The sequence below is a fragment of the Sycon ciliatum genome, chromosome 10, assembly GCF_964019385.1.
Source record: "Sycon ciliatum chromosome 10, ocSycCili1.1, whole genome shotgun sequence".
In the NCBI taxonomy this organism is placed as follows: domain Eukaryota; kingdom Metazoa; phylum Porifera; class Calcarea; order Leucosolenida; family Sycettidae; genus Sycon; species Sycon ciliatum.
In genome coordinates, this window is record NC_088652.1 from 27,828,916 (window position 1) to 27,843,915 (window position 15,000).

Below are 15,000 nucleotides of genomic sequence, written 5' to 3' on the forward strand. Positions count from 1 at the left end.
CTTCCTAGTGCATCTACTTGTACTTGTACTTGTAGAACATGTTCTACAAGTACAAGTACAAGTAGATGCACTAGGAGGCATGGACGGTTTGATGGACTTCTTGTGTGCTCTGGATGGCAGTCGTTAGTCAGTGCAAATACAAGTCGGCAGGAAAACCGCGAGCTCCCATGTAGGGAGCAACACTCTCTTCTTCTGCCAAGTATGATTTAAATTACCCTTCGCGGCTTCGGGATTCTCACCTACCGGTAAAGCCTACAGTCCCTACACTATTATACAACAGCTTCTCGCCCTATAAAAGCTGCTGCTCACAATTCACTTCCACTTCCGTTCTCTTCTGTTCTGTTCTGTCCTCTTCTCAGTCTTCAGTTCAGTTCAGTAGTTAGAGGTATCTTTTCGAGTTCAGAAGTAGTGTTCACTGAAACCCGAGTGTGTTTGTCTCCGAGAGAGACTGCGGCCGCTACACATGTATTTGTAACTTTCAATTGTATTTTTGTGTTTGTGTTTTAGTAGTGCATTCCCAACAGACGTAGACTGACCCAAGCCCAAGCCAAGGACTTGGGAGTTGGGTGACTTCAACTCGAACTGACTTGGGACCCTTTTGATTGATTTTTATTTCACGGATCCTCCAGAGGCAAATAGATGCCTATCGAAGGGAGTCTCCTCTTAGGCCGATTCCACACTACGCCGAAAGTGGCTTTGCCTTGAAGGCATAAAGTGGCTTATAAAGTGAAGCTGCATTCACACCTACAAGTGTCGATCACGGGACTTTGCTTTGAAGGTTAGACTGTGAGGCTTTCCCGTGCTTGATGTAGCAACGGCGGTAGTGGAGAGGCTCTTTGTTGGTCCAAATCCTCGAGTATCACCCATTTTCGCGTGCCCAATCTTGAAATTTGACCACGCTAGCGCGCGCTGTGTAGACGGATTCCAGATCATAGGTCGAATATTTGTCAACCTCGCCAACAGGCATTCCGGTGGCAGTTTTCGTTGTGTATGTCTCGTACAGTCCTTTCGCCTTCGTTTTCCTGTTGTCGATTTTGGAATGGACGATCGACGCAGTATAGATTGCCTCCTCCCGGAGCTGTTCAGCAAACAAAATCAGCTTGATGGCGATCTCCTCCGGCGTAGCTCCTGCGAACTGTACCGCCCGGAGGTCGCCTCAAATGTCCGCTCCAAAGCTCGATCAGCTTGCACTCAAGCTCCTGGCTAAACATGACCCTAGGCATTGTTGACAGCCCACAACTCACCACAACTGAAAGATACGACAGGGAACACATTCGGAAAAATCGAAAGGCTGAAGAAAAGTCAGAAAAGTGTCCTGTAAAAAGTTGCCTTGAAAGAGGGTGCTGGTGTTGCTTTGTAGACAACAAGCACTTTTCACTTTCGCGCGTTTCTCAAAGTGATCGCCATGGCAACTTGCCTGAAAAGTGCCTGAAAAATGGCTTTTTAGGCAGGATTTGGTGTAGTGTGGAATCGGCCTAGGCCGCGGTCACACATGAAAAGCTTGCACCGCTTTTGCGGAGGCGGAACTACCGCAGCCGCTTTGGCGGACCACACGATGCAGCGGTCACACATACATGTAGACTACTGTGCTCCTCAACGCTCCGCTTTGGCGCAGAGAATGCAAATGCAGCACGTCCTATGAAATTTTAGATGTTCTTGTCTGAGTTGAAGCGGCCTTTGCTTGTACAAGTAGAGCTATCGTGGATCGCTGACAGGCTGCTGAATGTCTCCTGTCAAGTACACTCGTGGATTTGGGGCGCATTCACTGCGGCCCAGTACAGGTGTACTTGAATATTACTAGTTTGGTTTACATCAATATCAAATTCAAATAGTTGTATAGCAGGGTGTCGTGCCTCCTCAGTTCTTGTCCGAGTTGAAGCGACCTTCGCTTGTACAAGTAGAGCTATCGTGGATCGCTGACAGGCTGCTGAATGTCTCCTGTCAAGTACACTCGTGGATTTGGGGCACATTCACTGCGGCCCAGCACGGGTGTATTTGAATATTAGTTTAGTTTACATCAATATCAAATTCAAAATAATAGTTTTATAGCAGGGTGTCGTTGCCTCCTCCATGATCCATCATCGACCCAGCGACTGCGTGGATGCCTGCAGTTGCAGTGAGGGTGTGGCAGAGTACTCTACTACTCCCTGGTTGCAGTCCTAGTGTTGCATACTCTGGTGGACGTATTGCTTGGAGAGAGAAAGAAAGAGTTGGAGATCGTCCGCGATCGGGGCCAATGAGTTGGGAGACGGATTCCCTCACCAATTATCCACTCATAACGATGCAGTATTGTTTGCGAGATCTCCAGAACGTACAGTTCATTGGCAAAGAAGAACAATATGAAAACTGAATACCAAACGGCAACCAAACAACACCAGAACTCAGTGCAGAAGTACCACACCAAACTCCAAAGCCATCACCATGCAGGTTCCGCCAAAGCGGATCCGCGAAAGCGGAGGCTCCGCTCGCATTTTTTTGGCGTAGCGAAATCCAAACTTTCCGCCAAAGCGTAACTTACGCCTCCGCCGTTGCCGAGGCAACGGCGGAAGCGTAAGTTACGCTTTGCATTTGGCGGAACCGCCAAAAAAAGTGCATGTGTGACCGGGGCCGTAAGTATGGAAAATGAGAAAGTATGTTCGTTTGGGAGAAGAGGTAGCACAATAACGGTCACGTGATCCGAGACGGGGGCATCCTCTTCGATTTTTGTGCAGAGTATCAGTTGTTGAGCATGGTGGAACACTGTATTTTTCCATTTTGGAGAAGGAGGAGAGAGTCTCGAGTGGTATGCTATCGATGGCTGTGGAACCCGTGGACGAACTGTCAAATGAAGATCGGTTGTGTAAGGAACTGAACAGTTTTCTGCTGAATGAGGGTGCGTATCTGTCTGGAAAAAGAAGGAGTTGTTGGAGCGGTACGTTTTCCGCATTCAGTGGATATTTCGGATTACTGTAGATTGAAATTTATTTTATTTTCTCTACCTTCTCTCCTCTGTCGATGTAGAGAACACTTCTCTATGCAGAACCCTGATGCTCCTAGAACTAAGAAGGGCACCACTTCCTCGAGTGTACCTTCACCATGCCCAACATTTCATGCGTCCCAGTGAATGAGTGATGAACCTCTGTTTCCCAGAGTGAGTGCCACACCATGCTTGCTCGTCTCCAACGCAGGGGCAAGTCGCCGACGACAGTGAAGAGGGAGCTGATGGAGTAGTACTAATGAACAAGCCCGTGGATAGTGTCCATGAGTTTTACTTTGGTGGCTATGTGCATAATGTGAAAGTCTGTCATATCGTGCACACAGCCACAGCTCGAACTCAGATGACTTTCTCCGCACACCTGAGCGATGAGGCTGCGTCTCTCTCCACTTCAACAACAGCAGCTCGAGCAGCGCCAGCAAGTAGTCGATCTTCCAATAGCGAAGACAGGGATAGGTCATGCCTTTTTCTTGAGCTCCAGAGTCTCTTGGCAGGGCGTTCTATCTCTTTCCAAAAGCAAGGATGAAAGTCGTCATGGACAAAGTGTTCCGAGCACAACACTGTAAACGATATCGCAGCACTGCGGCCCTCCTCTCGCCAGATAGCCAGGATTCCAGAGTGTGGAATGCCAGTATCACCAGGGAACGCATAGAAAGACAAGTGGTTTCCTTAGACTAACGTTAGGGATGACGGTTGCTGCAAACAAGAACCCAACAGTGGTCCTTGGAAAGCATTTCGGAACTTACTTCTTCCTTCAAAACTAAAAAACTTCAAATGAAAAAAGGCTGGGGAGTACATACATGAACATCGCGTCGGGACCGTGAAAACACAGCCTGTCACAGGAAACTTGATCACGTCCGGCCTGCACCAAACCATGCATGCTGGTTGCATGCCAAGTGTGCATGTGCAGCGCGTGCACAGCATGCCCGTACCGTCTCCAGGGTCTCGACCCCTAGCCTAGGCGCTCGCTGCGCAAAGCCAAAGCGCCGCAAAGGGTCTATTTTACAGGGTGCCCATGTATGATGACGTAACCATGGTAACGCTGGAGTGACGAGGTTTGGCGCAGCGGCAGTGACCAGTACAGCCAACGACTACGTAGATGGTGTGGCCCCGCGGTCGGTGTTGGGTTACTTGCAAAATGTTGTCTTGCTTTTGTTTGGTTCGACCAAACGACGCTCGGAACTGAAACTGTCAGAAGAAAACCTGGAATTCCGCGCTACATCATGTAGTACATAACGACTGTACCAGTACCAGGCACAGACAGAGTCGACTAGTCAGTACTAGGAGACTCAGTACACGCATTCGATATTCTACGCGTATACCAGGTACTACTACCATGGTATACGCCCATCACCCCTGATCACGCATGTCAAGTCATGCACCAAGCCAAGGACAGGTCGTTAGTCAGATCTACGCGGTGGGTGGATGCAAATGTACCGGTGCCGCGCGCTTGCGCTGGTACAGGGAGTCTACGTACCATGCGTCGACTTCTACGGTACTGTGAGAGAGACCTACAACTACAAGTCTGGCCGTGGATAGTTGGGAGGAGATCTCTCTCATTGCGCAATTGCTCCAACATAACAAGCTTTGTAGTCTGCAGGCGCCTGCACTGCAGACTACAAAGCTTGTTCTGTTAGCCTAGGCCTAGGCCTAGGCCAGCAGTCTCTACTGTACTCATGTAGTGTAGACCTACATCGTGAATGTAATGATCATCTGCTCCTCCAGCCTAGACTATGAATGATTATGATGTGTGCAAGTCAGAGTTCGAGTGCGCTTCAAGGCAAGCTGAGAACTCTTTTTAGTCTGTTGCAGCATGCTCACACAACGCTGCAGCACGGAGTCTGTCCGCACACAAACCAACGAAGTAAAACCAGAACTGTCCGATCCAGGATAGTCACTCTACTGCATCGGTACTTTGCGTCAGGTTTACCTGTACACTGTGGTACACTGTGGTAGCTAGTTTCAAACGCTTCTGTCGCGTGGTGTGTGGTACATCGACGACCAGTCGTAATCGTTGTCCTGTGATTTGGGACGGGCGTTTTTGCGCAGCTCCAAAGGACCAAAGGAGGAAATCTGTTGGTGTTCAGCGGAAAGAGGAAGCATCTCTAACGATGAAGGTGAGTAATACCGTAGTTGGTTTTCGTGAAGTAGTTTGGGAGCTCTCTGTAGTACTGCATGCTAGTAGCAGATCGTGTACCTATGCAATGACACATGGCTCATTGTGCTTACGGAACCTGCGGCGCGGTGGTGTGTGTCATTCCGGTGACGGGTGAGCGCTCCCTTCTTACAAGATGTATAAGTAGCACTCATGATAACCAGATAACACACCGACTGTCCTGCTCCATCAGGCATCATGGCTGCCGCTGTTTTACTTGTTGAAAATAAGCACGGTCGCAGTGCGACTGTTGTGTTCGCCCGCCTCTCGGCCGCAATGCGAATGACATTCGCATTGCGGCCGAGAGGCGGACACAACATTCACATTTGAGGCAGAGAGGCAGGCGGACACGACATTGTCGTGTCCGCCTCTCTGCCTCAAATGTGAATGTTGTGTCCGCCTCTCGGCCGCAAATGTGAATGCTGTGTAAACCGTTCAACCATGCAACCTTGTCCGGGTTGAAGAGAATCGACTTTTCCGCACGAAGGGTTTGGAATGGGAACGGATGATTCGAGCGCACTGGCTCTTCGATTTTTCGGATGATAAATCGTAAGATTTGCCGAGTGGAAGTTTCGACGGGCTTGTCGTGTGCTCCAGACGCAGTCGTGAGTCGGTCAAGTGTCAAGTATCAGTCGGCAGGAAGCGCGAGCTCCAACGTTCGGAGCAGACACTTTCTTCATGACATAAATCTTGAAATGAACAAAGAGTATGGTATAGACTATAGACTATAGTATAGGGAATCCCTGATGTGGCACCACTATAAGGGCATAAACATTTTGCTGCTGGCATACGAATAATACTAGTACAGTCGTCCCTCTCTAATCCGGCACTTTATAAACCAGCACCCTCTATAAACCAGCACAATTTTCAGTAGCCAAATGTCCTCTTCATGCACATTGCAGCAGTAGATCAGATTTGTTAATCCAGCACCCTCCCTAATCCAGCAGATTTCCGTGGCACAAATGGTGCCGGATTATAGAGGGACCACTGTAGTATAGGCTTGCAGAACCTTGACTACCTGTCACACTGCTCAATACACAGCGTGCAGAGCTTAGTACAAACGAAAATCCGGTGGAAGTCTTCTGGTGATTGCTTTTCAGCATGAAACTCGTGAGTAGAGACATTTCAAAATCACTTGTTCCACCGGATTTTCGTTTCTAGTATAAGCTTACGTTATGTTGGTCAGTTGTCATCCAGCATGGATACTACAGTATGATATCCAGCATGGATACTACAGTATGATCGGGTGCCGTAGAACACTTCGCCGAAGAACACTAATAGGCTGGAAAATGGTACAGATTGAAGAACAATCCAGGCTTGTTGTGCAGATCTAAGAACACTTGTACTGCTTTATACGTGGCATGATCACATCGCATGATGCTCTCCATGATCGAGGAAAAAGAATGCAACGACTGAAATCTAAACGTTTTAGAACACTGCCAGGTTGCACCTTGAGCCCCAGCGTTCTTCGGCGCCCGGTCTTACTGCATTGCACTCAACGAATACCAAGTTCGCGCGTACATACCCAGAGGCTGCACAAAACAAAACTGAACCCGTATCAAAATGATGACCTGAAAATCAATATTTTTGATACGAAACTTCAATCTTCAACCGGTGTGATCTATTTCAAGTAGCAAAGCTAGAAAAAGGTATGATCTATGTAACATTATCCCACACGCTACCCATGAAGACTGGGTGACAAAGCCTTATTTATTTATTTATTCACAATCACGTGGCACTAGCCAATGAAATGGTGATGTGGGCGATAGCCAGCCATGGCGGTAATAGAGCTAGAGGGGAGAAAGAAAAAGAACGAAAGGGGAACTGAAAAGCAGGAGAAGCTAGGGCAGGGCTGGATATCAACTAGTATGTTGCATTCTGCAGTAGCTGTGTGAATGTATTGTAACATTGGCAGGATTTTAGATGTTGTGGGAGGTGAGACCAATGGCGGTAAGCAAGGAAGAGAGGAGATGTTTGCATAGAGGCAGACCGCGCAATAGGGAAGCGGAGAGAGTTTCTGGTGCGCATGTCTTGAGAGAGACTTATGTTTGCATTTATAGTTATGCAAAGTGGTGTTTGCTCAAATCCCCACCATCAGCTCACTTGTCAGCGCCAAGACTCACATACAGGCAGAAACAATAATGATAATATTAGTATCAAACTCGGGTACTGAGCCAATACGGCAATAGTAGAATGCAGAGGTCTAGCCAGGATTTTATGCCAGCCGGCCAACGTTCTAGTTAAAATGCATCGTTCTGGGGGCTGCGCCCCCGGACCCCCCCCCCCCCCCCATCAGTCACATATCCACACAGACACACACACACACACACACACACACACACACACACACCACTACAAATCTTTCATTGCAGCTTGCATCTCCTTTCGCTTCGTCCATCATCATTCATTAGGCAGTTGTGACAATGTGATTATAGGTATTAAAATAAACAAAATATGAAAAAGGAAGCAAACAGCTACATGAGCACGGCTGTTCGCGCACGGACATCTAACAATATGGAGTCGTTCGGTGCGATTTACGTAACGCGGTACAAACCTCCTGAATACGATTGGAGTTTGCGTTTTGGGATGAAACTCATGTCACTCTCCGTGTGGTTCCACGATTTCGCAAGTCAAACCAGGATTTATTATTTGAAAGCGCTCGAGCGAGATACTCAATATCCAGACAATTTGAGAGAGAAGGAAGGTAAAAGGAACTCCTGCCGTGGTCAACCAGCATCCTGACCTTTTCGAACCTCTCCAAGCTGTCCCTGGTAGTCTGGATATTGACGCACGCACTGATTTTCAGCTTCTCCTCGCCGGGATCACGGGTGAAACTTTCAAATTTGCCGATATGCACTCGAACAAACGCACAATTGGATCTACATCACAATTTCGGGGCTATCTGTGTGCTTGCTGCCTTTTTCAGCAATACCCCACATGTCTACTGGGCAGTTTCCACCAGGCCTCGGCCTCCTGGACTCAACAGCGACTCCAGCGCCATGCCATCTGTCCCCTAAATCGCATGAAAAGGTAGCTCAGCATCGAACGCACGGGACCTGAAGTTTGTGCACGGGACGTGATAAAACTTGGTGAAGATAGCCAGAAGATAGTCCTCTACCTGGGAAAACTGAAAGCTAGACTGGGAAAACTCCTGAAAGGGCTTCTTGACGCAGGCATGTCAACGATGAATCAAGGAACGAGCGAGAAAGAAGGCTTGACTTGTGCAACGCGGAACAAACTGTTCCTGAGACGAAGTTGGCCATGTGAGGTACCAGCGGAAAGCTAGTTTCAAGAGGAACACGGAATACCTGTTTTCCGGGTAAACCTGGCCTGGTAGCTTTCTAAATCGAGCGAAAACCACAGCGAAATCGGCTGCTGAGAATTTGAAAATTCAAATTTCCTTGCCGATCCAGCCCAATCGAGACTTTTGGCTGCCATCTTGTTAAATGTCCAAATTTCGCGAAAAAAAACAGCCGTGTGAGCATGGATCATGTGTTCACCAAGGTCATGTCTGCATGCAGTGTACATTGGTCATCTGACAAGACCCAGCCTAGCCACAGCCGTGTACACCACCAGAAGCAGCGAACCATGACCCAACCTGTTACATTTTACTGACGTACTCAAGTGCATACTCAAGTGCATTTGAGCTTGAGTGAAGACTGAAGAGCTAGCACTGAGCCTGAGTAGCCAGTGCTACATACTGTACTGTACATACCTATGCCTAGGATATGGGTTGTACTCCACCATCTTGACTCAAGACAAGTGCTAGTGCAGTGCACTACAGTCTACATGGGGTGACTAAAATTACCCTTGGCTTGGAGGAGCTGTCTCAGCCGGCAGGCAGGTCCCCTCCCAGCCTCCCCTGCCGGCTGAGCTGAGCCGGCTTTGGCTAGATCACTGGAATGTAAAGATATGAAAGGACACATTGGTTACGAGTTATGAGTATAAACTGTCCTCAAACTGATAAGTATTAGTATCAGTTGTCTGCATGAGTGCTGCAGGATGAAACTTTGAGGTACGACTTTCTCTCTTTCGGTTGTTATACCCAGAGAATTATAATGACAATAGAGTACCTGCAGTTGACTTGTACGCCATGATTCCCCTCAGCACTCCCCTCATGATTCCCCTCATGATTCCCCTCATGATTCCCCTCAGCACTTCTCACCTTGCTCCCCCTTATGCTCAGGCTGCCCGTTTTAGAGCCATCAATTGCCTGATGATCGTAGTAATACGTGAAACTCAGAGTTGCGACACTGCTTCCAATCTCTCTCTTGTGACAATAGAGTATCAAGAGCGGTTGCTTGCCTCGAAAGCAAGGGTCTGTTGAGTGCGCATTTGCACAACATTTCCAAAAGATGCCCTATAACGCGCCTTATGGAGTCTCATGGGTGGGACCCGCTGACTGGCGCTGAGGCCTCAGAATGCTGAGAATGGTCCCCGCAAACTTGATGGGTGGGTCTGCTGTGCTGCAATTATATCTTGTAACAAAAATGACAGGCGCCTTGCACACTGCAACAGTTTGTTCTTGTTGTTCTATTTGTATTCGTACAAGTGAACAGGTATGAGGCAACAACAACAAGAATCTTTAAAATACTAAACTGGTGTTGAAAATGTGTGTGCGTGTGTGTGTGTGCACGCGTGTGTGTGTGTGTTTGTGTGTGTGTGTGTGTGTGTGTGTGTGTTTGTGTGTGTGTGTGTATGCATGTGTGCTGGTTCCCTGTGTGTATGCATGTGTGTGTGTGTGCACGCGTGTGTGTGTGTGTTTGTGTGTGTGTGTGTGTGCGTGTGTGTGTGTGTGTGTGTGTGTGTTTGTGTGTGTGTGTGTGTGTGTGTGTGTATGCATGTGTGCTGGTTCCCTGTGTGTATGCATGTGTGTGTATATGCAGTTCTACTGGATAGCCGGTGGTGTGGCTATACTGCTCATCTGGACCACAGCATGGATCAATGTCTCAGCTCAGGTTCCTGGCATCAGTAAGTATCTAGTCTACAGCTTATTATGTACTCCCATAGCCGCTTCCTGGGCAACCCTTCGCCATCATTTTATGGGGTCGTCATCCTGAGAGAGAGAGAGAGAGAGAGAGAGAGAGAGAGAGAGAGAGAGAGAGAGAGAGAGAGAGAGAGAGAGAGAGAGAGAGAGAGAGAGAGAGAGCGGAGAGAGAGAGAGCGCGCGCGAGAGAGAGAGCGCGCGAGAGAGAGAGCGCGCGAGAGAGAGAGAGAGAGAGAGAGAGAGAGAGCGAGAGAGAGAGAGAGCGAGAGAGAGCGAGAGAGAGAGAGAGAGAGAGAGAGAGAGAGAGAGAGAGAGAGAGAGAGAGAGAGAGAGAGAGAGAGAGAGAGAGAGAGAGAGAGAGAGAGAGAGAGAGAGCCCCATTCGTACTTCAATGTTCTGTTGGACCTGCCAGGATGTGCTAGCTGGGAAGAAAATAATGATCTGAGCATGGTTGCCTGCCATTGCTCTTCTTGTGATCCTTCAGATTATGAAGCGTGTGGTGACACGGAGACTTTCAATAGCACAAACATAACGGTGAATCCGGGCTACGTTAGCCAGGTATCACCGGCCAACGGTAACTTTGAGTTGAGCAGCGACAATGAGATTGGACTTCCGGTGGATGGCAGAGACGGTGATAGTGAGTAGATTTCCTCTGCAAGTGTATTATCGTATATGAGTGTATGTGCGTGTGTGTATGCGTGTATGTGCGTGGATGTGCATGGATGTGTGTGTGTGTGTGTGTGCTCCCCGTCGTCGCTGGACGGATGTGATTTTCGGCTGATCTTCGGCACATCAGCATTGAACATCTGGCTTGGTATGGGATTGCTCAGGATCGGTCTGCCTGGCGAGTGTCTGGCGTTGAGCCGAGCCTCGGCGGTCCTTCCCATGACCAATCTCAACGGGTGGACTGTCTTATCTGCCACCGTTCGTTTCGTCGGCCAGGTGACAAAGCAAGACACAAGTGTAGCGCAGAGCGAAGTCTCCCCATCCAGGATCAGCGTGGTGCTGTGCAGTGTGGTACATGCAGGAGGTGGTTTCACTCTCGTGGTGGCTTGCGTGTACATCATTGTTTGCCCCTGGAACCATCGGAAGCGTCCGCGCCGGCATCACCTATTCCGCTCAACGTCCCAGCTTCTCTCTTGTGTGTGACATGCAATCGGCAATTCAAGTCAGTGCCTGGTTTCAGACGTCACAAGTGCGACCGTGGCCATCGAGCAACCGAGTCTGATAGAGCGTCATATGGTGTTCGCTGTTCTCGCTGCAACCGTCAGTTCCGTCGACAGAGTGACCTGAGTCACCATCTCCGTTTCTGCTCCTGACAATGACTCTGGCTCCTTTCTGAGTGGTGTGGCCCTTGTGGCAACCAAGCTACAGTACTAGTAGTAGTAGTAGTGTGTGTGTGTGTGTGTGTGTGTGTGTGTGTGTGTGTGTGTGTGTGTGTGTGTGTATGTGTGTGTGTGTGTGTGTGTGTGTGTGTGTGTTTGTGTATGTGTGTGTGTGTGTGTGTGTGTGTGTGTGTGTGTGTGTGTGTGTGTGTGTGTGTATGTGCGTGGATGTGTGTGTGTGGGGGGGGGGGGGAGGAGTATGTGGGATGCACGGGTGTGGGTACATGTGTGTGTGGGTATGTGCGTGTGTGGGTTGGAAGAACACTGTCCAGGCTGATCTGAGTGTAGCTGGTGTGCACAATAGTTAGTTCGAATCGGCCAACGGTCGCAGAGAGTGGTGTGATATTGTGTTGGCAGCAGTGAAGGTGAATGAGCCTGCCCCGAAGACGATTGTGTGCCACGTCTGCAGCCGCCTGTTTCGCCGTCGCTCTGACATGGCCCGGCACAAGTGTACAGCAATCCGGCAGCTCCCCGTACCACAACAGCCTGGGTCAGTGCAGTGTCCTGCCTGCAGCAAATGGCTCCGGAGCAAGGGTGGGCTTGCAGTGCATAATTGTCAACGGAGTGACAATTGTGACGACCAGCCGCCTGGTGATGCTCCTCCTTTTGCCGAGGTCTTGGTATGTACAGCCTGCCATCGTACTTTCAAGTCTGTTGCAGGCCTCAAGCGCCATCTCTGTGGACCTCGCCTCAAGCGCCCCACGGTGACTGATCGCCAGGACTTTGAACATCATTGCCAAGTTCAATCAACACCAGTTTCGGAGGCGTCAGGACCCGGAGCGTCATTTGAAGCACTGCGTACCTCTCCCCTCACCTCGCTGACAGTACCTCCCTTCGGGGAGCGGCGTGGCCATTTCAGGCAGCTTTCAATAGTAGTACAATGTAGACTGTTGTTGTAGTGTGCGTGTGCATGTATGAAGGGGGAGGGAGGGAGGGGGGGGGGGGGGGTGTACCGGTATACGAGGGGCATGAATTCGTATGTGTGTATCATTATGTGCGTGTGTGTGTGGGGGGGGGGGGGGGGGGATCCATGGAGCGGCACATTTTTGGGTCATTGCAATGTGGAGTCATAACTTCAGTTCTTTCATTATTATTGTGTTCTGTCTTCAGGCCCGTACCTTGTGTTCGAGCCTTACCAGGCTCAGGAAACACTCCTGTTGCCGGGAGCAACGGCAAGGTTCAGCCTGGGCTTTCTGCCGCGTCCGAGTTACGGAGTGGCGTGCACCGCTAGCTTCTACTACCAGCAGCGTGGGCACAGTCGCCTGGTGGTCTACCAGGAGAACAACGGTGTGCCAGAGCCCGTCTGGGCGTCCAATAAGGACACGCCACCCGGCCAGTGGGTCCTAGTGCGCACCAAGATTCCCGCCACCATGTTCTCCGCCTCTCATGTGAGTGGAAGCATTCCATGTAATGACAGGGCCGCCCGATTAATTGATTGTTTTTGGAAGAATTTGTGAGTAGAAGCATTCCATGCAATCACAGGGCTGCCCGACTAATTGATTGTTTTGGAAGAATTTGTGAGTGAAAGCATTCCATGCAATCACAGGGCTGCCCGACTAATTGATTGTTTTTGGAAGAATTTGTGAGTGGAAGCATTCCATGCAATGACAGGGCTGCCACTAATTGATTATTTTTGGAAGAATGTGTGAGTGGAAGCATTCCATGCAATGACAGGGCTGCCCGACTAATCAGGCGCGTAGCACCGCCGTTGGCGGTGGTCCGGCCAGGCCAGGGGGTGGGGGTCTGGGGGGATATCCCCCGTAATTTTTTTGAAATTAGAGTGCAAAATCCTGCATTCTGGGCACTTTTGACATTTTTTTACTATGGTGGTCGTGGTCGGGCGAAAAAGTGGTCCGGCCGAAGCCGGACCGGCCGGAGCCGCTGCTACGCCCCTGCTAATTGATTATTTTTGGAAGAATTTGTAGCCGAGAGACCGGTTTTTTGGGTAGTGGTGTATAAGTGTGTGAAACATGAACTGTGGCTATAGTGTAGTATGCACATCGTTAGGAAGGTGCCACTTTTCTGTTGGAAGAAATCTGAGTGGGGTCCTTGGGTGTCGCCCTGCCAGGGGTCGAAGGGAAAGGAGTACTGCTACCGTTATAAGGCAAGGCATTTGTAGGATTCTAAGAGCCTGGAGCAACAGATTAGGGCACTGTCGTGAACAATCCAAGTGAGAAAGATAGACTGTTTCGGTAAGTTTGTGGGAACGACCTGTGAAAACCGGAGTGTTTCCAAATAAGAAAGGTTTGCTCCCCACACCGGAGCTCGCGCTTTTCCGCCGACCCCACTTGACACTTGACTGACTCACGACTGCCATCCAGAGCACACGAGAAGTCCATCGAACCTTCGACTCGGCAAACCTGCAAGAAAGCACCACTCCCTGCTCAATACACAGTGTTTCGGGGAATTCACCCCTCATCAGGTCGCGGCCACTACTTCGTGCTGTTTCCAAATAATCGGAACAAATGGCAGTCCAGCAATGGGTGTAATGGGGACATGTACGGACATTTTGCTTTATTTTTGTTTTAGATGACATCTCCTGGCACGTCGAAAGACGGCCGATGCACAAAAACTCGTTGTTGTAGCCTAGTGAACACAGACCGCCATTGGGAATTGAGTGGAATTTGCGTTCTTTTCACAGGTAGAATATCTACAGGGGATTGCATCCAATAGGGGACTTGCAACCGTTTTTTTTTTTTTAATTTATACCCAAGCCTCTTGTGCGGGCAAGGCAAAATAATAAAAGTGCAACCTCAACAGGAAGAAAATGAACTAAAATGGCTGTGAACACAGTCTAATAATACCGAGAGAGCTCAAAGGGACTTGCAACCATATGTTGTGGTACAGTCAGGCCTCGAATAACTGCACACATCCGTTTTGCACAAGATATCCGGATAAGCGAGGGAACCGGATTATCGAACACACATACTGTATGCATGCATGGCATATGCCGTAAATCGGTAACCAACGATTTTCTTCCGGATGGCGAGGGATCCGGATAAAAGAGGACCGGATAAGCGAGGTCTGACTGTACAATGCTTAGTCGTGCACCCGGGAACAGGAGTCTATGGAAATACGGTAGAGCTCCCGTTGTCCGGGCGGGCTGGGATCGAGTACTGGCCGTAGCTAGCAATTTCCCGTAACTCAGAACGTATGTACATACTTATTGACGCATGAAAGACGTCACGTGTTATGCCAATCGATAGGTTTTGGGCCGTTTTGTTCCCTGACAAGCCGACTTGTGTGATTCGAGACGGGCCAGAAAGATGACCGGTAGAGGGAAGTGCCCGGAATAGGGTGTCCGGACAAGGGGAGTTGTGCTGTACTTGCTTATTTTGCAGTGTGTGCGTATGCCGTGTCCTTTGTCTGCAGTTTTTCATCGAGGCCACCATGGGTTACCCCAGCAACGGCGTATTTCCGTACATTGCCTTCGACGATGGTCATTGGCCGATCGAATGCTGTGGTGAGTTTTGTCTATAGACTGTCTTCAAAACGTAGC

General features: G+C 49.4%; 1 protein-coding gene across 2 annotated transcripts in view; it reads left to right on the plus strand.

The window, feature by feature from the left end:
- Nucleotides 1-4,783: 4,783 nt before the first annotated feature.
- Nucleotides 4,784-15,000, plus strand: part of LOC135825669 (uncharacterized) — a 30,632-nt gene continuing 20,415 nt past the window's right edge. The window contains exons 1-6 of one of the 2 annotated variants that reach the window (XM_065338291.1): nt 4,784-4,884; nt 5,024-5,091; nt 10,016-10,100; nt 10,601-10,753; nt 12,612-12,889; nt 14,874-14,964. In XM_065338291.1, the coding sequence (XP_065194363.1) occupies nt 5,086-5,091; nt 10,016-10,100; nt 10,601-10,753; nt 12,612-12,889; nt 14,874-14,964 (613 nt within the window). In that variant the 5' untranslated portion in view covers nt 4,784-4,884; nt 5,024-5,085. Of the gene's footprint in view, nt 4,885-4,905; nt 5,092-10,015; nt 10,101-10,600; nt 10,754-12,611; nt 12,890-14,873; nt 14,965-15,000 lie in introns of those variants that run through there. The other variant, XM_065338290.1, reaches the window with a different exon arrangement.